Consider the following 27,307-nt stretch of genomic DNA (forward strand, 5'->3'; position numbering starts at 1 on the left):
TTTGTCAAAGGAGTGTTAGGTAGTGTCTGTGTCCCTGTAAGTGCTGAGCTGCCACAATTTTCCCTGGTTGTTTGCATTTCTCTAGGTGTATGATCTTCTCCCAGTGAAGGAAATCAGGGGTTATAGCTTCAAGGACTACTACCTGGAAGAAGACAACATAAACCCTTGTGTGTCACTTGACAACATACTATTAAATGGATTTGTCTACATACCCATTTCTCCTGATGGTGAAGGTGATGCCTATGACATTCTCAAAGTAAGCTCCAGCTTTTTGTTTTAATTTGTCATTCCATTTTGGAACACAGTGTCCTCTCCTCTTCTCCCCTGTCCTGAAGGGTTTTTTAGTGAACTTTGCTTTGAGTTTTCTAACATTTGTATTCAAGACAATAACCAGGCCCAGGCCTTACATCTATGTAGCCCGTCATTGGTACCTGAATGCTTCTCTGAACCATTAAAACTTTGAAGAGTCTTCTCATTGCTAGTAGAAATACCTTTGAATGTGCTCAAGTAAGGAAACAGTCCTGAGAAGTGACCCATAACATTGGAAAACCTTCCTCAGTAGTGCATGTTGTCTCTCTTAGGTCTTTAATAAAGTGTCAGTTACTTTGATAACCCACCTATACCCATCTAGAGAGTCCTGCACAAGGCCTTTTGGGTACCCTCAAGCTAATGCTTTTCACATATGTCATTTTCACCCAGACAGATGTCCCCAAGGTAGACCTGTGGCCTTAGCTTTCCATCTGATCATGTCAAGATTTAGCCTTAGGATGACTATAACATGATAAAGCCTCAACATCTGGGTTGAACCAGTCTATCTGGCACTTATATACAAGCTTTTATTATTCTGATCAATATCAGACATAAGTACATCTATTCTTGACATACTAAAAATAGCTTCTTTGCAAAACTGTGTTTGCATATTTTTTGCACTTCTTTCTCTTTGTTTACTAGGAATTGGGCTTAAAAGTCTTCACTAGTAGCAAGATCCATAAGCCTGAAATCTGCCAGCATTACCCAGGACACATAATGGAAAGGAGTTACAGTAGTTCTAGTAAGAATACGTGCTTCATTTTACTTCCCAAGCAACTACCTAAAATTTGCCACCCTGCTTCTTTCCTTCCCTCTATATCTTTGGATATTAATTACACTAGGCAGACCAGATTCTCTTGTCAGATAATACTGACCTAATTCAGGATCACTCTCCTCTGGCCTCAGTCCTGAAATATAAGACTGATACACCTCTGCCTGCTTATCCTCAGCTATTCAGTTGTGCCTGGTTAGAGCTGCGTGTGCTCGGTGACTCCCATGCCAGCCCCTACAGCAGGGATCCTGCAGGCACTAAGACAGTCTGCCTACATGGGATGGACTGTGCCAGCACAAGGTAGTGGCTTTTTTCCATCAGATCTGAGTCCAGCTATGGAAACCTAAAAAAAGGAGTCTTTACTTCTGGGTAGTCACATTCCAGCAACAACTAAAGGAACAACTAGGGCAAAAGTGGGCCAAGATAAATGAGAAGGTGGTACAATTCTGTGGGTAGATATTTTACCACAAAGAGCTGAAAAATTTGGTTCTGTTCCTGGCTCTCCCACTCACATGACTGTAAGAGGATGGGTAGGTCACATTACTTCTCAGCAGCTTCAGTGACTTTCAAGACAGAATAATGATATTACTATTTTTTTTTAATAGTTTTGAGATTAGAAAGGCTATATAAAACACTCTCACCTACATCACTTCCAGTCACTGACTTTTGTGGTGCAGTATCCCAGCACCTATTAAAAAATGATAGCTTTTGGTCTCGTGATAGCTTCTAGCCTTCTATTCATAACAGGTCAGATCTTTGGTTTTGAAATGCAGGATTTGTCTTCAGAGCATGGCCTGAGACAACTGGCTGCTTTGAGAAGATGTAAAGTCTTCTAAGGCTAATGGAAAGCCTTTCATAAGGCACAACACTATGCAACACTGTGAGAAAGCATCTCCCCATTCTGGAACCGTTGTATTTGCTAATGACCAGAGATGTAAAGACCCATATTCATCTCAAAAGAATCTTAGCTGGAGGACGGGAGGGCTAAGTGTGGCTTCTGTTTCTGGTCATGTATAAATGCAATCAATTCTTCAACCAAATTTAATAAACTATGTGCAACTGTAATATCTGGATGCAGTAAGTTCCACATTTGATTCTGTATTGCTATAGAAATGTACCCTCAATAACATCATCATACATGACTCTTTTGGAACTGCTGGATTTGCTGGCAGTGAGGGAAGAATGCTCAACCCTGTCCAACCTCTGTAAGAAGAGCAGCAACATCAGGAAAAATGAAATATTGAGATGACAACAGAGAAATACATTTGTTTCCAGTGGCCAAATTTTCAAAGCTGTTCTTTCAATTTTAAAATCTTAGCTAAGAATAACCACTACCTGGAAGAAAAGTATCCTCCTGATTTAGAATGGAGTTTGACACATCTTTTCCTTTCTCCCTGTCCTTGAACAAATTTGCTAGTCTTGAATCTGCTTGAAGATCTGGACTATGAAACAACAGAACATATGGCTGCTGACAATCTTGTGGAGACCATCCGGAAGTACTTCCCTGAGACATGGATCTGGGACATAGTTTCAGTGAAGTAAGTGTTTATGGGAATGTAGAGTGTGGTCACTGGGGCAAAACCTCAAAATACATTTAAGCCTCGGTGGAAGTATCAGTATTTCAGTGAGAGGGCTATTTCTAGTTAGACAGAGGGATTTTTCAAGGTCACTAAGTACAGGATGCTTTGGGAGGACATGCAAAAGCCAGTGCCTATATCCCAACTGGTCAGGAGTTTGCTGTCAGTAGGTGTTGTTCAGTAGGCTTAGAAAAACATAGATGATCCCCAGAATATAACTGAAATATTGTTCTCCATCCCTCGCCAGCTCTGAAGGGAATGCCGATATAGATGTGATCATCCCTGACACCATCACTGAGTGGAAAGCCAATGCATTCTGCACTTCGGCAGACACAGGCTTTGGCCTGTCCCCGACAGTGTCCCTCAGAGCCTTCCAGCCCTTCTTTGTAGAACTCACCATGCCCTACTCCGTAGTGCGTGGTGAGTCCTTCACACTGAAAGCCACCATTTTCAACTACCTGACCGCCTGCATCAGGGTAAGAGATATTCACAACTTTGCTCAGTCTGACAGCTTAGCGAAAGCTACAATGGCCCACTTAAAACATGGTTTCCCAAGCCAGATGACTGATCTCTAATTATAAGTCCATATAGGTGTACATATGTAGGCATTCTTAACGAATTTAATGAAGGGGGAAAAAGTTTTTCTGACAAAGTTTTGAAAGTTGTGCTTGATTCAAAAACTAAAGCTCTGCTGCTGAGGCTTCCGGCCTTGTCATTACAGATTTATGTCATTTGTCCTATAGAAATATGAAACTTGGGTTATCCACAGACCACAGTGTCATTTGCATATCCACATGGAAACTCCAGGTTCACTGGCGTGGATACTTGTGTTCAGCTTTTAGTCTCATCTCTCATAAACATCTCACAAAGTATCATGCCAGATTTGCTGGAATATGCAGACTCCCTGTGATTTATTGCATCTGCCCCAAAGACACTGAGCAGAGCTATGTAGCTTCACTATTCTTACCTGCATTCTTTCACCAACAGAAAAACAAAAGAGAATCTGGGAGGTGATTTGAACAAAATCTCAATCACCTTTGCTCAGTTTCTTATGAATACAGATTTTTATTCTAAAAGGAATGAAGCTGAAACAAGGAGGGGCACTGATCCAGCCATTCCAGTGCAGTCTCTTTTGTTTCCCTGTCTTTCCTGTTTTGTTTGCTATTTTCAAGTTCCTTATTCCACTCTCCTTTGTTCCCTTACTAGCTTTCCCACTGCTAGTGTTTTACGACTTCACCTAACTAATCATGAGGACGATCTTTAATTCATGGCTAACTTTGTAGTCATTGCTTTGCCTTTACTCACACAACTGGTCCATGCTCTCCATTTTCACAGAATCGATTTCCTTTCCAAAGATACACATCCTGTATACATACACATCCACTATCTAAGATACACTTACCTCCCCAGTCCCTTGCAGTTGTACACGTCTCTCTTCTCCCACTTTATCACACAGTTCTTGCTCTGCAATACCCATAAGGTTCTCAGTCCCACAGTATAACCAGTTCCACTATCCATTTCCATGTACTGCACTGTCTCCAGTAACCCCAGCTTCTCTGCAACTCCAGCCTTCATGACACCTCTCTGTACAACCGGCAGGTCAGCGTGTCTCTGGCTGAATCTACTCATTTCCTGGCTACACCAGTAGAGAAGCAGGAAGAATCCTACTGCATCTGCATGAATGAAAGGAAAACTGTGGCTTGGGTAATAACACCAAGATCTCTAGGTAAGAGGCCGGACAACAAGAAAACACTGGGTTCAGATATCTGTGGATGGCATCAGAACTTTCCTGTGAGGAGCTGAGTGACTCCAAGCCTGTCTGGAAGGATCTTGTCTATGCCAGAATTGAGAAGTCCAACCCTGAGGTTGAGACACTTACACTGGGGTGCAGTTTCCAGGTCCTACACAAACTATTTAAGTATTATGGGCTGTTGTTTTCTTAACATTTGAACAGAAATCACAGATTCCTTGAATGCATGCAAAGCACTTGGTCATTCCTGTTGTGGAGCTGAGAATGTCTTAGCTTAATGCAGCTGGGTCTGAAATATTTTAATCAAAACTTGCTTTCTCTGAAGCCTCCCAGAACAAGACTCTTTGATTTACAAGACCTGCCCCTCCACTACTTTTCTTGCTGGTGGACTAACACCTGCTCAGGTGGCCATCACAAAGGAGGTGGCCTGGAAGGCTGCAGCTGGTTCAAGATAAAACACTGTCTCAAGTTAGTTCTCCTCTTGGAAAAGCTTCTCTGTAACAGACCAGAGAGTGCCCAGCACAAACACAAGCCCACATTTTCCTGGCACTGCCTGGCAGGGCTGGCTGACCCCCGTTTCCTCCAGGGCAGGTGGAGTTCTCAGTGAACGCTGAGGCCCTGCAGAACCAGCAGCCCTGCGGGAACGCCATCGTGGAGACCCCTGAGAAAGGGCGGAAGGACACCGTCATTAGACAGCTGCTGGTGGAGGTACGTGGGCTGCTGAGTTTGGTGGCACAGAAAAGAAATAAAAATTTCATGTTCCACAGCAACAGTTGCTGTATGATAAAGGTTTTCTGTTTCAGCCATGATAGTAGCAATAATGGCTTGCGTGACTCTTACTCTGCATGCTTTTATAAAAAAAGCATTGATAAATCTCACACAGGCCAATAGAGCCCATAACTCATAATGTTGCCATCTCATAGTAAAAGCAGGGTATTATATTACATAGTGGGACAGAAATAATGAGGCAGGCAATAATGACAGGTTTCTCCCAGACACATCATCAGGGAGATAAATGAGAACTCCTTGGTTTTACTTGTAATAAATCACAGGATTAGGTTGTAAATGGAAGACTTGCTAGAAACCTTATGCATCTCGCCCAGCACAATCTAGTAGTCTGGAATAGGGAACAGTCACCACAATCTTCAGATATTTCCAAACAAAGCTACCATTATTATTTTGAATTGTTTTTATTACACTTTTAAGAATGTTCAAAACAGTATGAACTAATTTTTATTTTTACGTTCTTTTGTTCTTTTTTTTCTTAAGCAGTGTTTTGCAACGGTAAAACCACAGCTTTTCCTGCGATAAATAGCCAGTCATAAAATTAATCCACAGTATAAGACTCCCTGTGATATTAATACCAAACAAAGAGTACTAGCTTGTTGTATAGTGAAATCTATATAATATCACATGTCATAATATTGTCAATCCTATGCATGACAGGAAGGAATAATCATCTTTAACAAAATTAATTCAAGAGTAATATCTAACATTGCAACTCCTCCTTACATTGCAGACATTCCAGTTTTCAGTAAGGCAGAGCTAGGACTCATGTAATATGGAACATCAGATACGTTTTGCTAACTGGAATGTAATAATGTAACATGGGAACAATCCTATCTGTTAGGAGTTTTTTTCTTTTTTTTTAATTTCACTTGTTTACAAATTGATTTCATTGTATTTTGTTTATCAGGGCACAAATAACTGTTTAACATTTCAGGAAAACTTCCTAATTTCATATATGCATTCAGGAAAAGGAGTATTTATTTTGTTCTTTGAAGATACTGGAAGATTAGAACTGTAAAGTCTTTCCTCCCAGATGGCAGGGGAGTGAAAATAACTGAATGAGCATTAAAATGACTTCTGTGGGGGTGTCTGAGAGATTACTGGTCTTATCCTGTTATTGTAATGAGGTAATTAATCTACAGCAAGCCCTGACTGGATGGAATCAGAGATTAGCATCCAAGGCTGAACAATTAATTAGCAGGGGTGGATACAGTGTAACTTGCTTGGCATGGAGCTGCATTGTCCCAAACACATGGATGTCAAAATCCCTTGCAGCAGGCAGTGCATCCTGGGGAGAGAGAAAGGAGTGTGCAGAGCCCCTGGGGCATCCTCTTGCCCCTCAGGAAACCAAGCCTGGCTGAGAGCTAGTTGGGAAATAGAATGTTTTTTCACCCAGGAATTTCTCAGCTGGAAAGGAAAGTCTTTCAAATAGTTACAGTTTGTATGTTTTAATTTCCTGTTGAAATGTTCAAAACCAAAAAACCCAATGGATTTCTCATTTAGTTGCATTTCAGAATGACATCCTGAAACAAACAAGATGGTGCCTTTTCAAACAGAAGCATTTAGCTCTGCCATAGTTTATCCTAAAAGCTTTTTCTTTTTTACTTTTCCCCCCTACTCTTTTAACCTTTCTCTCTCTTTTCTTACGTATTTTAACTGTGTGAGAAAGTGAAGGTAGTAACATTGCTTAACTGCTGGAAAAAAAATTTCACCTGGCAAAAGTTAGGAACCAGTAATGAAGCAATGGGAACTCTCCTATTTGGAAGTTAAAAAATTGATGTGGGGATGTCACTGAAATAAACTCTGACAAAATACGATTTTTAGTAAATACTTGATTCCTGAGTTTTATGCAGAATGTTTCTGACCTGCTCAACAGAAAACAGGGCTTCATCTGCTGACCTCAAAAATTAAGCTAGAAGTTTTAAATTTTGGGTGTTGTAACGTGTCACTTGTGGGTTCATTGGAGTGCTCTAGTTGTCACCTGTCAAAACTCTTGCATAAATATCCTACTGGTGTCCCAGGCGCTCAGCCATCTGAAGAGTTCTGCTAGACTGGGTCCAGTTGGGTAGCACCTTGGAAAAGAGAGCCCTGTGACTCTATTAGCATTGTCGGTAACATCATCTTGCATGTTGTCATCTGCATCATAACCTGCGAAGCTGCAGGGCATCTCAGCAAGAAAGGAAAGAACACGTATTAAATTTCATGTTCGTAATTAGCCAGTATGTTTATAGTCCTCAGTTTAGCACACGGAGGAAAAACTTTGTATGCAATTTCTAAAGACTTTTCAGTATAATGAAGTTATTACTACAGGAGAATTTATAAGTATTATATTTCTTAGAATCCCTTTTGGTTTCCCTCTTGATATTTCTTCCTTTTATTTTTTGTTCTTTTTTCTCATTTTTTTGCTTTTTTCCTTGTTTTTTTCCCCAAGCCGGAAGGGACTGAGGTGGAAACTACCTACAACTCTGTGCTCTGTGCATCTGGTAAGAGCCTTTCTAAGACTTCTTTTGTTGAGGTAGACACTAAAGATAAAGGGAAAAGACAAGGTTTATGAATGCTCTGCTCTGAGAAGAAAGGTGTAGGAATCTGATAAAATTGAACAAACTAGTTGTATGTCCAACTGGTAGTGAAACTAATTCTTCCTAAAGGAGAAGAGCTGAGGCTATGATAGTCTCTGCTCTTATGGAGGCAGAAACATGTCCTCCCCTGAAGGGAGAGTATCTGGGGTTTGATAGGATTATCTCTAACATCTTTCATGCAATGGGTGTAAAATCACAAACTGGACTCTGCAGTAACAGACTGAGAACCGGCTAAGCAACAGAGCTCAAAGGGTTGTGGTCAGTGGCACAGAGTCCAGTTGGAGGCCTGTAGCTAGTGGTGTTTCCCAGGGATCAGTACTGGCTCTGGTTTTGTTCAACATCTTCATCAATGACCTAGATGAACGGTTGGAATGTACCCTCAGCAAGTTTGCTGATGATACAAAACTGGGAGGAGTGGCTGATACACCAGAAGGCTGTGCTGCCATTCAATGGGATCTGGACAGACTGGAGAGTTGGGTGGAAGACAAAAGTGTAGCGTTCTGCACCTGGAGAGGAACAACCCCGTGCACCAGTACAGGTTAGGAATTGACCTGCTGGAAAGCAGCTCCATGGAGAAGGACCTTGGAGTCCTGGTAGACAGTAAGTTATCCATGGGACAGCAATGTGCCCTGGTGGCCAAGAGGACCAATGGTATCCTGGGGTGCATTAAGAAGAGTGTGACCAGCAGGTCGAGAGAGGTTATCCTCTCCCTCTACTCTGCACTGGTGAGGCCTCATCTGGAGCATTGTGTCCAGTTCTGGGCTCTCCAGTTCAAGAGAGACAGGGAACTTTTGGAGAGAGTCCAACGGAGGGCTACGAGGATGATTAAGGGACTGAAGCATCTCTCATATGAGGAAAGGCTGAGAGACCTGGGGCTGTTTCCACAACAAAATTACAGATGAATGGATTTGTTGAAGGCAGGAAACCCCTCTGCAGAGGGTGGTGTCTCACCCTCTTAGCTGCTACCCATGCATGTAGATATATCCGGAACTGTAACCAAATTGATCTGGTTTTTATCCCAGAAAAGTCAATGTCAGAGCCCGTCTCCCTGGTTCTCCCAGAGACTCTGGTGGATGGCTCAGCCAGAGCGTATTTCTCAGTGCTAGGTAAGTGAAGCATTGTTAAAGTGTCACATGCTATTTTGAAACACTGCCATGTTTCTTCAGGCTGTGCTCAGTCTACTGGCAAGTCCTGAACTGTGCTAATTTACACTGGAAATTGTCCCATTCCCCAGGTGATATCATGGGCACTGCCATGCAGAACCTGCACCAGCTCCTCCAGATGCCATTTGGCTGTGGGGAGCAGAACATGGTCCTGTTTGCACCCAACATCTATGTTCTGGACTATCTGAACAAGACAGGGCAGCTGAGTGAGGAGGTCAAATCCAAGGCCATCGGATACTTAGTGAGCGGTGAGCTGGGACAGAGCTTTTGCTTCTCTCTTCATTCCTTCCCTTGGCAACTGGATAAGGACACTACGAGCCATTGGCATGTCTGATTTGTGTGAGGTTGTCCTGGTGCATTAAGGGACCATGTGCTAGGTCAGGTGTACATAATACAATATCTATAAGAGAGAGAACCCTGCACTAAGATAGAGGTGCAGGGTGAGAGAGGACAGCACCCAAACAGGAACATAGAAAAAGTCCAGGACTGGCAATAACTCTTTCTCTCGTGATAAAAGGGAGATATTAAATCCATAAATCAGGCTGCAACCATTAATTATGGCAGCTGCTTGTGTAGACCTCCAACCCTCCTTAGGATTAAGATTTAGAAAGTGCCACTCACCTTCAACTAGGCCAGAATTTTAATGCACTAGCTGGGACATATTGGCAGACATAACAACGGTACATATGGACATGGTGGGTATCTGCAGACTAACAAGGGACTGTTTTTACTCAGTTATTTCACAGAAAAATCACACTTCCTCCAATGAAAATTATCCTGTTTTCCCTATCCTGAGTGGGGCTCACTCTTGTATTCAGTTCTCCTCTGGGAACTGTTTTCCTGTTTCTCTCAAGTCTGGGATATTTCTACCTCTCCTCATCAAGTTTAGGGCAGGGAGTGACAATGACTGCAGATACCCAGTTCCCAGGTGATTTAGGAGAGAGGAAGAGCACAAGGATGGTACTGAGAGCTGTGAGTTTGCCTGAACTTCCATAGTAGCACTGAGCAGCTCACACTTGTGCCATTAGAAGGTGGACACTGTGTCCCATGTCTGCTACATTTCCTTTGCATGGCTCCTTGAAAAGTACTGTGAAAATGAAAATATTCTTCCACTCTCTATTTCAGGGTATCAAAGGCAATTGAACTACAAACACTGGGATGGTTCTTACAGCACCTTTGGACCCCGTTATGGGCAAGTTGGGAATACCTGGTAAGACTTCAGTACCACTGGCTCTTCCTTTCTGCTTTTCATGTCCTCCCTTTCCACAGTGTTCTCTTGTGCTTGGTCATTGTGGAGGTTGAAATGGAAGTGGAGATGAAATTATAATCATGGCATAATAGGATAATGTGGGATAATGGAGCAGGGAAGGATGCTGAGGGAGATGCCTTTTAGGTTTGCAATGCTGCACTGATAGATACTTAACTCCCCTGACACCCTTATTCAGCTCAACTGAGGGTGACCTCCAGGATGCCCTAGCTAGTTCTTGTTAGCAGAACATGCTGATGAATCCTCAGAGCGTCATTGCCCACCTATCCGCAGAGCTCAGGGCTATGAATGGCAGGCTCCATTTACCATTGGTCCCTATCTCACTGAGTCACTAAGCTAGCTCACAGTTTCCAACTAGCCCCCTGTGATCAAGTCACAGAATCACAGAATCGTTAAGGTTGGAAAAGACCTTCAAGATCATCAAGTCCAACCGTTAACACCACCATGCCTGCTAAACCATGTCCTGAAGTGCCACGTCCACATGTTTTTTGAATACTTCCAGTGATGGTGACTCCACCACCTCCCTGGGCAGCTTGTGCCAATGCTTGGCCACTCTCTCAGTAAAGAAATTTTTCCTGATATCCAATCTAAACCTCCCCTGGCGCAACTTGAGGCCATTTCCTCTCATCCTATTGCTAGTTACTTGGGAGAAGAAACCAACACCCACCTCACCATAACCCCCTTTCAGGTAGTTGTAGCGAGCAATAAGGTCTCCCCTCAGCCTCCTCTTCTCCAGACTGAACAACCCCAGCTCCCTCAGCCGCTCCTCTTAAGACTTGTGCTCCAGACCCTTCACCAGCTTCTGTAGCCTCTGTAGTAGCCTCTACTGCTTTCCTCCAGAACAGTGATGCCCACATAAGCCCTATGATGGATACAGGGCCTGCTCAGGATGTCTCCGTTCCCTCTGTCACTTTCAGGCTCACAGCCTTTGTCCTCAAGTCCTTTGCCCAGGCCCGGCTTCACATCTTCATAGATGAGAAGCACATCCAGGATGCTTTGGTCTGGCTCACTCAAAAACAGAAGGAGAACGGCTGTTTCCGCACTTCTGGGACACTCCTGAACAACGCCATGAAGGTAACACATCTGCCTGGGTGGCTCCACATGGGCTTTCTCAGGCTGGAACTTGACCATAAGTCACTCTGGGACCCACAGAGTTATTTCAGCACTTGGTGGCTGGGGAGGAGGGGGAGTTAAATATGTGAGTGGTCACAGAAGCAGGAAGAAGCCAACAGCAGCTTCTGAAGGACTTACCATGAGAAGGAGGTTAGGAAGAATTTGTCCCTGCGGGATGTAGCTATGTAGCACAGGGAGAAGCCAGTGGTGTTGTGTGGCACCAACATCTACTTTTGTGGTTCCCTGCAGGGTGGAGTGAACGATGAGATCACGCTGACAGCCTACATCATTATTGCATTGCTGGAGATTCCTCTGCCTGTAACCGTATGTGTCTGCACCCCAACCTGAGCCACAGATGGTACTAACCTGCCCTACTAGTGGCCCCCCAGATATACAGGTCCTTTTGTCTTTTGAAAGAAGAAATCCTGTCTGAATATTCTTTCTGTTCAAGTGAAGACTGCAATAACATTTTTCTTCCATTTTCCTCCTCTGTCCAATCCTATGTCCCATATATACATTTTGCTTAATATTTTTCTTTTGTGAAGAATCAAGATTTTGCTCCTTTAAAAGAGTACAGCTTTGATTAATAGTGAGTTAAATAATATTTAAATCTCTGAAATGACCCAAGTAGGTTTTCTACACCCACAAAAATCTCCCTTTTTTTGTTGGAATAGTACATTCCTGTTGAACTACTTGTATGGGCCTATTGTGTTTACACAACAGCACAGGTCTGTAAAAAAGGGGTACATTCAGGGACTCATTCTCATTTTCTCTGCCTCTTCTAGATTGTTTTATGGGAAATCCCCATCCTTAATGCTTGGGGAATAAGGTATACCTATAGGCAATACCATAAACAGTAGTTTGTGAAAAGTCTCAAGCCTATTTAAAAGCAATGTGGGTTTGGTCATTCTGATCCCTAGGTCTATGATCACTGTGAGACAAGCCTCTGGTGCAGGTAAAATTGGGGTGTGAATTGCAACAGAAGGACTGCTGAGCCAGGATGGTTGCCAGGCTGCTGTAATCTCTCTGTTCCAAATGCAGTAAGGACTATTTTATGTTGAAAGTTTTTCCTGTACAGTGAGAACCAGCAGAAGGGATTATTTTGTCAGTACGGTGACATGAATGACATGAACTTCACCAGAACAGTATCCGTTCTTTGGTATGTGTTGTGTTTAGAAGGCAAGTTGTCAGGCAGAACTCTATTGGATAACACGGATGGTTTTCATCTCTCTGAGCCTAAAAGAGGGGGTTTGTCAGAATCTGATTGGGATACAGGTGCATTTCAAGTTAAGCTGCATGAACTCCTGAGTATAGCACAGCCCCTAGGTATTTAAAGCTATTGGCAAGCATGCAGAGTATTTCTGTAAGTAAAATAAGCCATATTAGACCCCTCATAAAAAACTTATTAGTACTGTCCTCAGCATGTGTATCTACTGCCACATCCTGTCATTAGACTGAACTCCTCCCCAACACTCGCCATACAAACAGAGTAGTAAGCATAGGAAACCTTAGGTGAGGCATAGACCCACCCATTTTTATTTTATTCTTTGCTTTCTCAAAAGCAGTTGAATTGCTTCTCCAAAAGTGACCACAAAAGATTTCATCTTCCAGGACACACCCAGTGAAGGCAAAGTACAAAGCCACTGAAAAATAAGTCTTTTCCTACTAGACCATTGATTAAGCTGTAAATGTGCTGTTACGCTTCAGATCATGACATGCCCCTGCAGTGTTATTGCTTCAATTTTATACCAGTTTTTCCATCACAAATGAGGAACAGTCATGTGTGTTGCTGAAAGGTCATGGGGTCGCAGTTTCTGCTTCTTAACGCTATGTAAAGTAGCTACATTTTGCTTTGCTGTGCTCTTAAACCATACTTGAGATTCTGGCTTCAAAAAGACATGCATTGTTGATGTTAACATGTCAGCAAAAAAAAAAAAAATCCAGAAAATAGAAGAATAAATATTCTTTCTTGTGCAGAGATAACATTTACCTCCAAACTAGAAGCTATGTTACCAAGTTCCAGCAAAATGAAATTTTTTCAGAAGGCCCTGGAGAAGGAGAACTAAACAATAAAAAGGAAAGGATAGAGCAGAGGGTGAGAGCACAGAACAGTGTCAGGGTGATTGCTAAAGGAGGAAAGGAAGTATCAAGTACATCTACAGAGAGGAAGTATATCAGAGAATTCCCCTTGCCCTGAGACACAATCAGGCCAGTAATTCTTCTCAAGGCAGAAGGGTTGGAGCCCTGCTTCACAGTCTTTAAATCAAACTGGGAAGAAACATTACAACAAGATGTATTAAAGAAAAGCAGATACAAGATAAGGAACAGTCTTTGCTGCCCATTCATTCCTGGGGGTATTGGACCTGGAGGGGAACAGATACACAGTGGTACAATCTTTGTCAGACAGGCGTGTTGGGGATGTCAAGGGTCCATAGGTACCATCCAATACCTAGTTTTCTAAACTGGACCTCAGTGTGAGTGCTGGCTGCTCCAGCTCAGTTTCTCTCTCATCCCAGCATTTGGTGGTGCGCAATGCTCTGTTCTGCCTGGAAACAGCAGCAGGTGAGAAAGAAAACCACGTGTACACCAAAGCACTGATGGCGTACGCCTTCGCCCTGGCAGGGAAGGAGGAGAAGCGGAAGGCATTGCTTGGCTCACTTGAAAAGGAAGCTGTGAAGAAGGGTGAGTGCTTCTCGTGGGACATCTCTTTCTTCCAACCCACTGGCCTTGATGAAATGGCTTTTGCTGGTGGGGCAATGACTGCAGGAAATGGATGTGCTGAGAGAGAAAACAAACATACAGGTCATTTCGTCGGCCATAGCATAAGCTCCGAGTCTTTCAGGAAATCACGTAATGACTCAGAAGCATTCTGGGAAAGTCAGGCTGGTCAGTGGGTTTGCCCAAGCCTTGGGTAGCAGGATTGTGAAGGAAATATTCCCAGCACCTTTTGCCTTTTCCACATGCAGGTGACTATCAAGCCCTGCTCACAGTCGCTGGGTCATTTTGCCACACAGAGCTTGTCACTGCCTGACCCTGGCGTCCCTACTCAAAAAGGGAAGGAGTGCCATCCTTCTTTGGTCCCTTCTTCCTTGAGATGCCTGAGCCCATAAATGTCTGTGTGAATCTGGAGACTAGGCCAAAGTGGTACCCAGGCCTGTGACTGAGCCTCAGCAGTCTCAGACTAGTAGTAAAGCTGCAGCAAGTGTCAGCCTAAGTCTTCCCACTTCATCCTACATGACAGATGCATTGTGGAGGCTCTGCCCTCTCAACAGGACCGATCAGGAATTGGAATAACTACTAATTGGAATAACCCTTGGAATAACTACTAATCATTGCTTGTTGTCTTGTCTCCACGCTCCCTGCCTCCTCTGAAGATGGGTCTGTTCATTGGCAGCGGCCTGGGAAAGAGCCAGAGGCTGATCTCCCGTACCATCGCTACCGAGCTCCCTCTGCTGAAGTGGAGATGACAGCCTACGTGCTCCTTGCGCACCTGACCACGCAGCCGGCACCTTCACAGGAGGAGCTGTCATTTGCATCTCTCATTGCAAAGTGGATCAGTGGTCAGCAGAATCCCAGCGGAGGCTTCTCCTCCACCCAGGTGAGGAGACACAAGGGACGCGTGTCCGTGCCATTGGAGAGAGCTTCCACTGCCATTTGTTTGTGCATATGAAGTTGCTGCTTCACCCTGCGGCGAGCGAGTGAAGGCTGCTCAGAGTTCCTGGCCAGGCAGCTCAGGGAACATGCAACTGCTGTGCAGAGGACACAGGAAGGGGATGGAAACATGCAAAAGCTGCTCTTTCCCCTGTCCTTGTACTTGACAGCAGAGAAAGCAAAGGCTGGAGGGGAGGGTGCCTGCCAACAGGAGGGGGCAGGCTGTGGGAGGGCAGGCTGTGAAAAGGCTGACCGTATCCCCCGGGCACTGGGACCCGTCTCTTGCAGGACACAGTGGTGGCTCTCCAAGCCCTGTCTCGGTACGGAGCTGTAACCTATGCCAAGAGCGGAGCAGCTTCCAAAGTGACCCTGCGATCTGGAGGGGACTTCCAGCAAGACTTCCAAGTGGATCCCACAAACCGGCTGCTGTTGCAGCGTGTGGCCCTGCCCCAGGTGCCAGGGGAGTACAGCACGGAGGTGTCTGGCGAAGGATGCGTCTACCTGCAGGTGAGGGTGATGAGGGCAGCTGGCATCCTGGGAGGGGAGCCCCTTGCCAGGCAGGAGCCAGGGAGAGGGCAGAAGGGACAGGGCAGAGCGGAGGAGTGGGAGGGAAGGCTCTGGGACAGGGAAGAGGAGAGAAGGTGTGTGGAGGAGAAAGAGTGGGAGGGAAGGAGGGAAGGATCCGCAATGTGGAGGAGCTGTGAGAATGGGAGAAGTGGGGTGGCTGGATGGGGAGAGGACGATCTCTCTCACGTGTTGAGCACGCATGCACACAGACTCACACAGAGCTGCTGGCTCTCCCCTAGACAAGCCTGCGGTACAATGTGCAGCCCATGCAGGAGGATGCACCCTTCATGCTCCATGTGTACACGATCCCAGAGACATGTGTGGACTCCAAGGCTCACAAGGTCTTTGACATAGGCATAAATGTCAGGTGAGTCTGCGTTTGGGTCTGAGCCTTCCTGAGAAGCCGTGGGAGCTGGAGGAGGAGGTCTGGTGGTCCAGGGTGAGCCTGTCTGGAAGCCCTGGGGAGACAGTGCATCCCCTGGAAAAGTGGGCAGGAAGCTGCTGGGCTGGGAGGAGAGGCTGTGGGGGAAGGACATGTCCTGCAGTGATGGAGCTTTATGTACAGCCCAGGGCTGGGGTAGTGAGAGGCTGCATAGGAGGCCTAGGATGCTTAGGAGGCCCTGGCATTGATGGAGAAGTTGTTGCTGGACTGTCAGGACATGGTGGGGTGCCAAGTGTTACAAAAACGGTGGAAGTGCCCCCAGCTTCGCCTTGAGGTGCGCTGAACCTTTGTTGCTTGGTTCTTTAGTTACACTGGGGAGCGCAACAGCTCCAACATGGTGATTGTTGATGTGAAGATGCTGTCGGGATTCATCCCTGTGAAGTCCTCCGTGAGGAAGGTAAGTTGCTGTATGAAGCATTTCTTTCAGCATATCTGCCCTACATCATTTTCCTTATTCAATGGAGCATCTAATTCTTCTCCTGGTAGCTTCTCCACTGTTAGACCTGCCCCTCATTTCATTCAGTTATACCACCCCTCAGCTGAGGAGGAGGGGTGAATGAGGGATGCCAGGAGCAGCACTCCCTTCCCACCCCTCAAGCACTTATGGTGGTTTGCAGTAGCTCAAATGTATGCACAGTTTGGCCCTGAGACCAAGAGCTGGGAGGACACTATCAGGGACTCAGGAGCCTTTGGGGCTGTACGACAGCTGTGCCAATCTCTCATTCCATTTTTGTGGGGAGTATGTGGAAGGACACGAGATGGCGGCAACTGGGGGAAGACTTATTGTGCGGGGCTTCACACAAGAGAGTTTGCTGCGTCCCCTGGGAAGTACTCTCCCTGTGCTTAACTTCTCAGCATCCACCTGCTGTGTCTCCAGAGATGGGAGCTTAGACGAGTTGAAGGAGGGTTGACTGCACTTCCCTTCAGATCAGCAACCTCTTCCATGTCTCCTCTTTCCAGCTCTCAAACATCTGGTTTCACCAGATCCAACGGACAGAAGTGAGCACAAACCATGTTCTGCTGTACATAGAGCAGGTGAGAACTGACCCAGGGCTGCTATGGGACACACAGTGAGCTCTGCAGCACACTGGCAATAGCATCCACAGAGTTTGAGAGCAATTCTAAGCATCTCCAGGCTTGTAAATACAAAACATAAACCTCTCTGACACTGACCTTGTCCCTGTCACATAGGAGACACCTCTGCCCCAGCCCTCAGCATGCTTTTCCCCAGCCCCACACACGGATCGGGCCCTGACCTCCCCATCAGCCAGAGGCTCCCCACTGTGGGGAAAGGCCCCAGGGTTTCCCCTTGCCTCTCAGACAGGTCTGCAGCCCCCGCACCCCCAGGGCCTGGGCACGGTGGCAGGGGAGAGCGAGGGAGCCTGGGGGCAGTGCGGAGGCACAGGGGACCCGGGGCAGCGCGGAGCCACCCCTGAGCTTCCACCGCTTCCCTTCCCCAGCTGAGCAGCGAGACCCTGAGCTTCTCCTTCACAGTGGAGCGGGATGTCCCCGTGCAGGGCCTGAAGCCCGCTCAGGTGAAGGTCTACGACTACTACGAGACAGGTGAATGTGGGGCTGCGGGTGCCTGTGGGAGCGAGGGCGGGCAGTGGGATGCACGGAGGGGCACGGGGACTGTGGGGACCCACAGTTGTCCCTGGCCTGGGCCCTTTCCTGCCCCTGCACTGCCTGAGCTCTCTGGGCACAGAGGGGCTTCGGGGGCTGGAGGCCACCACCCTGCCACCCTCCCTCCTGCTCCTGCCATGGCAGGCCCCAGAGAACAACAGGGGCGGTGGGAAGGGTGTGGGGATCCCCGCATGGCTGCCCTTCACACCGGGAGCTGCTGTGAAGCCACCCTCCCCTGAGGGAGAGGGCAGAGGAGGCCATTCCCCCAGCCCTCCGGCCATGGCACCTGCAAGGCCAGTCCTGCCTCCCCAGGGAGAGGAGCCATCCCACAGGACAGAGCCGCGAGTGCTGGGGGTCCCGTGTTCAGGTCCAGCCCCAGAGCACAGCCATGCCCGTGCTTCCAGGCAGACCCACTGCTCCTTGTGCCTGTGCTGTCCCGGCTGCTGCGCCAGGGTGGCAGCGACAGTTGTGTGTGCCCCCACTCCAGCGTGCTGGGAGAAGGTGCCTGAGCAGCCCTTGGGCACACCAGGGTGGAGACGTGCTGGGGCCGCCCGTGCGGGGTAGCTCTGCCTTGCTGCTGCAGCCTCCAGAGAGGGCCGTGATTGAGGCTCCCCACACCCCAGCTGGGATCTCTGAGGGGAAGCTGGGCATGGTGGTAGGAATGCCGAGGGACTCTGACAGCCTGCTCTCTCCCCTCCCGTCTGTTTTCCAGATGAGTTTGCCACACAGGAGTATAGTGCTCCCTGCACCACAGGTAGAGTACTGAGAGCCCTTCCTTTCTTTGCAGTTCTCTACATCTTCATTGCATTTTTGGTCTTCTAGCCAGCAATTTTCTCTTTCTTCTCCATGAGTAATTTGGATGAGATTGGCCCAACTCACAAGCACATATTTTGCATGCAAAACTGAGAGCATGGGAGGTACAGTGTTGTTGACTCATTCAAAATCCACCATCCCTGAACTGTCAGGTTGTGTCCCTATTGCTCTGTTACTGCCCTTTGGACTTTTTCTTTGAGTTCAAGTTTCTTATATCATTCTTGTTGTCTCAGATTTGAGGTATCTTCTGGCACTTCCTAAGAGCTCCAGCTAGTGTAGCTGTGGGATCATGCTAAGGGAACTTGGCTCTTTCAAACTGCTTGGCACACTCCTCCCCTAAAGCACACTGTCTAGAGCAATACAGCAAATCAAGGCCACCATAAATAAATAAATCGGCATGTCATGGTCTGACATACCATGATTTCATGCCATGCTCCAGAACCTCCTGCTCAAGCCTGGCATACCTTTTCACTGAAGCTGTAATGCAGTGCTGCTTTTAGCGCTTCGCTCCCTACTCTGAGCATGGGGCCATACCTGCAGTAGGGAGTCCTCATTACAAAGGAATCCATACCAATCCTTGCTATTGAAGAGGTGTTTGGCTCTTGTAGGAACTTGGGTCTCTTGTATGGTGAAAGAAAACTGCCCTGGTGGTAGACCCCACACCTGTACACACAGCCACATCACTTGTCTGCAGGAGGGTCATAGTTCTCCAATATGGCACCCTAGCCTGCTTAGCAACTGTATGTGGAAAAGCCCACAGTGGTGCTGATACGTTGCAGCATGCCTTTAAGCAATGCTATTCTCCTTGGACTCCAAGCGATGGCAAGTGTGCCTTTAGTAGCTACTATCTGGAGCAACAGCTACTTCCCGCTCAGCTAACTTGTTGCCCAAGCAGGAGGGGGGTCTCTCAGGAGGCAGGTATTCCTCAAGACCCTAGGCAGCCAGCCCTCAGTCTTGGTTTGGAGTCTGAGCTAGCAGGACAAGAGAGGCTATGATTTTTGAAGGGTTCTCTGCAGTGCAAGGCCACATGTGTTTGGCTTAGGAGCACAGGTAATGTAGAGGCTTCTGTGGAAGGCCCTAACCAGCAATACTTCTGTCTTATATGAAGTCTTCCAACATGAAGACTGCCAGGTCTGGCTTCCCATCACTTGCCCAATTTTGGAACATGGAGGCTTCTGGAAAGTGCTGAGACCCTGGGAAGTGTTTTTTTCACAAAGCCTGACTGTGGCATCTGAGAGCAGAGAAAAAGTGATTTGGACTTAAGGAAGGCAAAAGTTTTCTTTCTTGCTGGTGGTAAATGGTGAAATTTATGTCCTTTTGTGTTCTTATCTGGTGTCTTGGAAAAGAGCCTGAGCTCCCATGCTTCTACTCCATATTGCTTGCTAACCTGGGCTGTGTCCATAGGTACATCTGTGTTCTGCTAATTCTGGGCCAACAGCCTCCCTTCATGGAACAAAGGTGCATAAGTCCTAAGACAGACACTGAGTGGACAGTAAAGCATTTCCAAAGGGGTATATTGGTGTGGTCTGGTTATCTAGTGGGGAGGCTTTATATTTTAGTTTACTCTTCCCCATGTCCTTTGAAAGGCAGAGATTTTATCTTCCTTGGAAAGGATGATGGGAAGTTGCTAGTTAAGAGGTCCATCCACTGGTCTTTGTGTCCAAAGGTGGTCTGCACTGACTAAAAGGCAGATCTCAGTTGCAAAGGTTCCTTCCCTGCCCTGAATAGTACTGGTGCAGCAGATTCCTTCCATTCTCTACAGGGAAATACATTTTAAGAGCATGTCTCATTGCTGCAGTGAACATCTTTGCTGCCTGTTTGCACAGGCACTGTCCATCCCAGTTGTGACAAATTCCATTCTGCTCATCTCTCCTAGTAGGTCAGAGAGAGTTTCAGCCCTCTCTCAGCCTCACATGACTTTGAAGGTGACATGAGCGTTGAGTGCTATGGATGACCCTCATACCTGGTCAAACAGCAGCTTACTCTCCTGTACTGTGCTTTACACACAACCTGGCCCCCAAACCCACATATTGTTCTCTCTGTCTCTTGGCCTGAGAGAGGGAACTGGTGTGTCTCTCTAACTCCTGTACCCTCCCATCTTCTTTCACCCTTGCAGAGGAAGCAGACCAGGGCAATGCATGAAAAATACTCCCAGTTGCCTCACTACCACCACCACCATCTATGAAGAAGATGGAGTGACAGATGAATAGTGCCTGCAAGAAATGGGAAATGAACTTTACAATAAATTAAGTGTACTTACCAGTGATTTTTGACCAGTTTATTCCCAATTCTGTTTTTTCCTGCTCAGCCTCCAGTCACAGCTTTAATCTACCTGGCTTCTTAGGTTGAAGAGCATCCCATCCAGCCATGCCTGTGTGCAGGGAATAAGGCTGACAAGTGAGGAAAAAAAAGAGGATAGAATGATTTAAGGGGTCAGCCTTTCTAATGTAGCCCTCTCAGTGTTATGTACTCTGAACTTGTCATCTGAGATCCTGTCTAGTCAATGGATAAGTACAGGTACTTCTTGAGAACAATTTCTCTCCCCTGGCTTAGAAACCATAACCTTGATTGAACTGGTCTCTGCAAGTGCCTATCCATGTCTTCCACCAGTAGGGAGCCTGGATGACCAGCTAAAGTTCCATGAAATTCAACATCTGTGATGTGCCCCCTTCCAGGACTGTTTGTTGTTTGTAGAAGAGTGGGAAGAGATACACAGTCCGCCCTCTTGTAAGATTAGAGTGTGCATGGGGGGCAGAAGGGATGTGTGCATGCATTATGCCTTCAGCTGCTAACTTATAATGGCCTGTTCTCCAGTTGAAGCTTGGGCCTTCTTGTGGAAACTTACATATCTTGTGCCTGATGCTTCTAGGAGATTCCCAAGGAGAAGCTAAGGGCATTTGCCATTAACCTACCTACCTAAGGCTAATTTAAATGGCACATTTAAATTATAGAGTTGCTTTGGTGAAGCTGTCCATAGTCCTCTTAGATATCTCCAGGAATGCTCGCTTTTCTTGGTTTTGTCCCATTAATTTCTGGTTTTAACTTCTGAATGGCAGAAAGATCTTATGTGACTGTTTATTCTCATGAAATGCTTATTGTTAGGTATCATGGTTTATTGTGTATCCAAAGTATGCACAGCTAGTTTTTCCATGCAATTTTTTAGTGTGCCTATCCAAACAGTGTTATTGAGAACAAATAAAGTTCTTCATCTCTTTTGTTAGATATTAATATTATGTCACTTTGTCTCCTGTGGTGTTTGGCATTTACTCACTCAAGACCTTTTTGATGCCCCATATTCACACAAGTCTATGGAATGAACTGGTTTCAGTGAAAGCTAAGCAAAATTTCTAATCAAGCATGAATACTAATTGCATTTTGTTTTCATTTACAAATAGTAAAACCACATAATTTCCCACCATGAAGCGATTACTTTTCCAAAGCAACATAGTTTTTGGTTGCTGAATGAAACTGTTTTTATTTTAGGCCATTGTGATTTGCCTTTGAAGCATGCAATCCTTGCCCCATGGGGATAGAAATTCAATGTTCAGACATTCCTGCCCTTCTCTAAGGTAGCCTTGCTAAAGGTTCCTACACAGTGTGCCATGGAGGACCTGCAAGTATTTGACTTTGATGATTTACAGCCTAGTCGAGCAGAGAGATCTTAAACTGCTTTACAGATATAGGCTAGCCAGGCAGCCCCAAATGACAAGTGGTGTGGTTGCCCATGGGCAACAGTTAGGTGTTATCTAAATTTAAAACCAGGTGGCAGCACAACATAGTGTTAACTCTTTCCATGATAGAAAGCCATTATCCAAATTTTGTGAATAGAACACACTCCAGTGATTTTAGAGACTTTTAAATTAAATTGTCATGATGGTCACTTGGTTTCATTTGAGGCAGAAAAGATTCAACACCATAACTGTGGTAGAGTACTCGCCAAAAAGTGAATGAAAATGCAGGAGCTGTTGCCATCCACCTACAGCCCACTGTAAAGGCGGGTGTGTAATTGCAGACCTGTGTCTGTATGCATAGGTTTGCAGACCTGGCACTTTTGAACCTACTTGCTCTTAAATAATGGTCTCAGCTGACATTGCGTCTCTCCAGTACAGTCAGTCTCTCATGACCCCATTGCAGGGGAACAGCTATAAAAGGGGCCAGAGCAAACTGCTTTCCTCACACAGTGAGGAATTCTAGCTCATGAAGGGGAAAGAGGGTCTTGACGTGGATGATGACAACACAAAGCGCTTCAGCATCACTGCAACAGGTACAAGTTCTTTGCTGCATCAGTCGTTTACATTTTTGACAACCTGAGTGTGTGCACGTGAAAGAAGCTGCATGAGGGACTCCTACAGGTGTGTTTGCTTAAGCTTGCATTGGCAGGGTCAAAGGCACCTCTGCACACAGAACCATGTAAACAAAATACACAGGGTGCCATATGAACTACTGAACTAAGGCTGATTGCAGATCAGGGATGCAGACCCTGGGAGAGATCTAGACTAGAGAGAATGTGATCATTTGGAAAACTGGCATGCAAAAAGTTTAACCCAAACTACCAGATGGGAATCCAGGGCCTCCCCTCTGAATTCTGCTGAAGCACTGTAAGCCTAGTTGTGAGGGAGAAAAAAAATGCGTATTAAAATTGCTCAAAAAAACCAAAATAGATCTACAGGCCCCCACTGAGGGAAAGAGGATAAAGTTCTCATGAAAAATGCAAGCAGTTTTGCTCATAAGGGTGATTCTTGGTTGAAATTCTGACTAATGACACTGTTAAGTTCCCTCTCTGGGGGAACTTAACACTTCAACTGTTTAGAAACAAGCAGACAATGTCTTCACTGCTAGAACGGAAAAGTCCACAGGTCTTCCCTTCAATTCTATCTGTCTATCTGGCCTGCTGTGAAAGATCAGATTGGACAGGTTCACACTATCCTTCCACCCCATAGCAGTGATTTCACAGTGGGATCAAAGGCAATATGTGATCAGAAGTTTATGTCCAAGGACTATGTTGCAGAAAACACTACCTTTTAGAGGCAGGGAACCAAGCTTCCAGTGCATAATGGATCAGGTAGGATTTCCTCTCCTCCTGGAGAACAAGCAAGTATGGAGACAAACCTCCCCACTGCCAAAAGCTGTCTGCCTCCTGGTATTCCTGAGGAGTCACCAACCACCACCTTGCCATTGATGGATCTGGATTTAAATCTCAGGCCACTACACAGTCTCACATATAAGGAGATACAAGACACGGTAACAAAAAATAAGGCCAGAAGCATCTGATGAGCATCAAGACTTAATTTATTTATAGCGTTACTTCCTTTTTGGTGTTGAGGTGTCCTCACCTAACATTTCAATAGCCCCCTAAACAAGAAGATCTTCTTGGGGCACAGACACGCAATCTCATCCAGCAAGTCTCAGACAAGATGTGCTCTTCAGGCATTTCCCTATTCAGCCTTGGCTGGAGATGGGAAAAGGACAGAGTGAGATAAGTATCCTGGTGAAGCAGTGTCCAGAGCCCTGGACATCTTCTCTGTGTTCTGGTGGCTATGCAAGTTCAATCCCTGTTAAAATCTGGGAAACTCCACCTAAAAATGCCCACTTGCAGATGGATAACAGAATGGCAATGCCTGGACACATTCAAGATATCCATGTTACAAAGAGGGGAGGCAGAGACATCCTGGAGATACATGAGCTAGCCAGTACACATTCTCTCTCAGCACCTGGGTTTCCCAAAGGAAGCAAAAAAATAACCCAGGGCAGAGTCTGAATAGTCGCCACTGAAGACATATGAATAACACCAACATTTCACCAAGGTGTTTGGGAGACAATTCCTCAGTATTCTTCTGTGTCTACAGCATGGCAAATGTGGCCCTGAAAAGGGCAGAGACACAAAGGCTAAGTGTGGTGTTCAGTCCCAAGAGAGATTTCAATCTTATTTCTACAATGTGACACACACACTGGAAAAGACAAGTGCCTCTGTGCAAACAAAGGCAGTAACACTGGGATTGCCATTTTCAGTGAAACAAAATGAAAGCTGTATCTGATCTTATACAGGACACGGGGTGGCGGCTTTGCTTTTTCTCTCTGTACTGAGGCATGCCTAGAGACATCAATAGGCATAGGGAAGATAAATGCTGAGAGAATACCCAGGCTGAGGAAACCCAAAGTCTGCAAAGACTCTCATTCAAGACAACCTGCAATAGCCATGCTGGAACATCGCAGTTGTCTGTGTACCCTACCTGGGGCGCAGGGAGCGCTGTACTCCTGTGTGGCAAACTCATCTGGAAAACAGACGGGAGGGGAGAGAGCAGGCTGTCAGAGCCCATCAGCACTGCTGGCAGAGGGACAGGTGCCAGAGACATGCTTCTCCTGGGACGTACAGCAGGCCATTGACACCATGCCCAACTTCCCCCCAGAGATCCCAGTTGGAGTGTGGGGAGCCCCAGTCACGGCCCTCTCTGGAGGCTTCAGCAGCAAGGCAGAGCCACCCTGCACGGGCGGCCCCAGCACGTCTCCACCCTGGTGTGCCCAAGGGCTGCTCAGGCACCTTCTCCCAGCACGCTGGAGTGGGGGCACACACGACTGTCGCTGCCACCCTGGCGCAGCAGCCGGGACAGCACAGGCACAAGGAGCAGTGGGTCTGCCTGGAAGCACGGGCATGGCTGTGCTCTGGGGCTGGACCTGAACACGGGACCCCCAGCACTCGCGGCTCTGTCCTGTGGGATGGCTCCTCTCCCTGGGGAGGCAGGACTGGCCTTGCAGGTGCCATGGCCGGAGGGCTGGGGGAATGGCCTCCTCTGCCCTCTCCCTCAGGGGAGGGTGGCTTCACAGCAGCTCCCGGTGTGAAGGGCAGCCATGCGGGGATCCCCACACCCTTCCCACCACCCCCGTTGTTCTCTGGGGCCTGCCATGGCAGGAGCAGGAGGGAGGGTGGCAGGGTGGTGGCCTCCAGCCCCCGAAGCCCCTCTGTGCCCAGAGAGCTCAGGCAGCACAGGGGCAGGAAAGGGCCCAGGCCAGGGACAACTGTGGGTCCCCACAGTTCCCGTGCCCCTCCGTGCATCCCACTGCCCGCCCTCGCTCCCACAGGCACCCGCAGCCCCACACTCACCTGTCTCGTAGTAGTCGTAGACCTTCACCTGAGCGGGCTTCAGGCCCTGCACGGGGACATCCCGCTCCACTGTGAAGGAGAAGCTCAGGGTCTCGCTGCTCAGCTGGGGAAGGGAAGCGGTGGAAGCTCAGGGGTGGCTCCGCGCTGCCCCGGGTCCCCTGTGCCTCCGCACTGCCCCCAGGCTCCCTCGCTCTCCCCTGCCACCGTGCCCAGGCCCTGGGGGTGCGGGGGCTGCAGACCTGTCTGAGAGGCAAGGGGAAACCCTGGGGCCTTTCCCCACAGTGGGGAGCCTCTGGCTGATGGGGAGGTCAGGGCCCGATCCGTGTGTGGGGCTGGGGGAAAGCATGCTGAGGGCTGGGGCAGAGGTGTCTCCTATGTGACAGGGACAAGGTCAGTGTCAGAGAGGTTTATGTTTTGTATTTACAAGCCTGGAGATGCTTAGAATTGCTCTCAAACTCTGTGGATGCTATTGCCAGTGTGCTGCAGAGCTCACTGTGTGTCCCATAGCAGCCCTGGGTCAATTCTCACCTGCTCTATGTACAGCAGAACATGGTTTGTGCTCACTTCTGTCCGTTGGATCTGGTGAGAACAGATGTTTGAGAGCTGGAAAGAGGAGACATGGAAGAGGTTGCTGATCTGAAGGGAAGTGCAGTCAACCCTCCTTCAACTCATCTAAGCTCCCATCTCTGGAGCCACAGCAGGCGGATGCTGAGAAGTTAAGCACAGGGAGAGTACTTCCCAGGGGACGCAGCAAACTCTCTTGTGTGAAGCCCCGCACAATAAGTCTTCCCCCAGTTGCCACCATCTCGTGTCCTTCCACATACTCCCCACAAAAATGGAATGAGAGATTGGCACAGCTGTCGTACAGCCCCAAAGGCTCCTGAGTCCCTGATAGTGTCCTCCCAGCTCTTGGTCTCAGGGCCAAACTGTGCATACATTTGAGCTACTGCAAACCACCATAAGTGCTTGAGGGGTGGGAAGGGAGTGCTGCTCCTGGCATCCCTCATTCACCCCTCCTCCTCAGCTGAGGGGTGGTATAACTGAATGAAATGAGGGGCAGGTCTAACAGTGGAGAAGCTACCAGGAGAAGAATTAGATGCTCCATTGAATAAGGAAAATGATGTAGGGCAGATATGCTGAAAGAAATGCTTCATACAGCAACTTACCTTCCTCACGGAGGACTTCACAGGGATGAATCCCGACAGCATCTTCACATCAACAATCACCATGTTGGAGCTGTTGCGCTCCCCAGTGTAACTAAAGAACCAAGCAACAAAGGTTCAGCGCACCTCAAGGCGAAGCTGGGGGCACTTCCACCGTTTTTGTAACACTTGGCACCCCACCATGTCCTGACAGTCCAGCAACAACTTCTCCATCAATGCCAGGGCCTCCTAAGCATCCTAGGCCTCCTATGCAGCCTCTCACTACCCCAGCCCTGGGCTGTACATAAAGCTCCATCACTGCAGGACATGTCCTTCCCCCACAGCCTCTCCTCCCAGCCCAGCAGCTTCCTGCCCACTTTTCCAGGGGATGCACTGTCTCCCCAGGGCTTCCAGACAGGCTCACCCTGGACCACCAGACCTCCTCCTCCAGCTCCCACGGCTTCTCAGGAAGGCTCAGACCCAAACGCAGACTCACCTGACATTTATGCCTATGTCAAAGACCTTGTGAGCCTTGGAGTCCACACATGTCTCTGGGATCGTGTACACATGGAGCATGAAGGGTGCATCCTCCTGCATGGGCTGCACATTGTACCGCAGGCTTGTCTAGGGGAGAGCCAGCAGCTCTGTGTG

The 27,307-nt window shown here is 47.3% G+C and overlaps 2 protein-coding genes across 2 annotated transcripts in view; one reads left to right on the forward strand and one right to left on the reverse strand.

Moving 5' to 3' along the window:
• Window positions 1–18,424, forward strand: part of LOC309406939 (alpha-2-macroglobulin-like) — a gene marked incomplete at its 3' end in the record, with an annotated part of 39,119 nt that extends 20,695 nt beyond the window's left edge. Inside the window, exons 16-35 of the mRNA XM_082002318.1 lie at window positions 86–256; window positions 952–1,051; window positions 2,499–2,619; window positions 2,906–3,134; window positions 4,258–4,384; window positions 4,995–5,116; window positions 7,629–7,680; window positions 8,799–8,882; window positions 9,011–9,187; window positions 10,065–10,149; window positions 11,124–11,280; window positions 11,569–11,643; window positions 13,836–14,001; window positions 14,694–14,917; window positions 15,259–15,477; window positions 15,777–15,904; window positions 16,286–16,376; window positions 16,940–17,014; window positions 17,440–17,542; window positions 18,315–18,424. Of these exons, the coding sequence (XP_081858444.1) occupies window positions 86–256; window positions 952–1,051; window positions 2,499–2,619; window positions 2,906–3,134; window positions 4,258–4,384; window positions 4,995–5,116; window positions 7,629–7,680; window positions 8,799–8,882; window positions 9,011–9,187; window positions 10,065–10,149; window positions 11,124–11,280; window positions 11,569–11,643; window positions 13,836–14,001; window positions 14,694–14,917; window positions 15,259–15,477; window positions 15,777–15,904; window positions 16,286–16,376; window positions 16,940–17,014; window positions 17,440–17,542; window positions 18,315–18,424 (2,616 nt within the window). The remainder of the gene's footprint in view (window positions 1–85; window positions 257–951; window positions 1,052–2,498; window positions 2,620–2,905; window positions 3,135–4,257; window positions 4,385–4,994; window positions 5,117–7,628; window positions 7,681–8,798; window positions 8,883–9,010; window positions 9,188–10,064; window positions 10,150–11,123; window positions 11,281–11,568; window positions 11,644–13,835; window positions 14,002–14,693; window positions 14,918–15,258; window positions 15,478–15,776; window positions 15,905–16,285; window positions 16,377–16,939; window positions 17,015–17,439; window positions 17,543–18,314) is intronic.
• Window positions 18,425–23,850: 5,426 nt separating this feature from the next.
• LOC309407034 (alpha-2-macroglobulin-like) overlaps window positions 23,851–27,307 on the reverse strand; it is a gene marked incomplete at its 3' end in the record, with an annotated part of 30,867 nt that continues 27,410 nt past the window's right edge. The window contains 6 exon segments of the mRNA XM_082002440.1: window positions 23,851–23,864; window positions 24,646–24,687; window positions 25,515–25,617; window positions 26,043–26,117; window positions 26,681–26,771; window positions 27,153–27,280. Of these exon segments, the coding sequence (XP_081858566.1) occupies window positions 23,851–23,864; window positions 24,646–24,687; window positions 25,515–25,617; window positions 26,043–26,117; window positions 26,681–26,771; window positions 27,153–27,280 (453 nt within the window).

The sequence above is a fragment of the Phaethon aethereus genome (assembly GCF_964289735.1).
Source record: "Phaethon aethereus genome assembly, chromosome: 1".
NCBI classification, from domain to species: Eukaryota; Metazoa; Chordata; class Aves; order Phaethontiformes; family Phaethontidae; genus Phaethon; species Phaethon aethereus.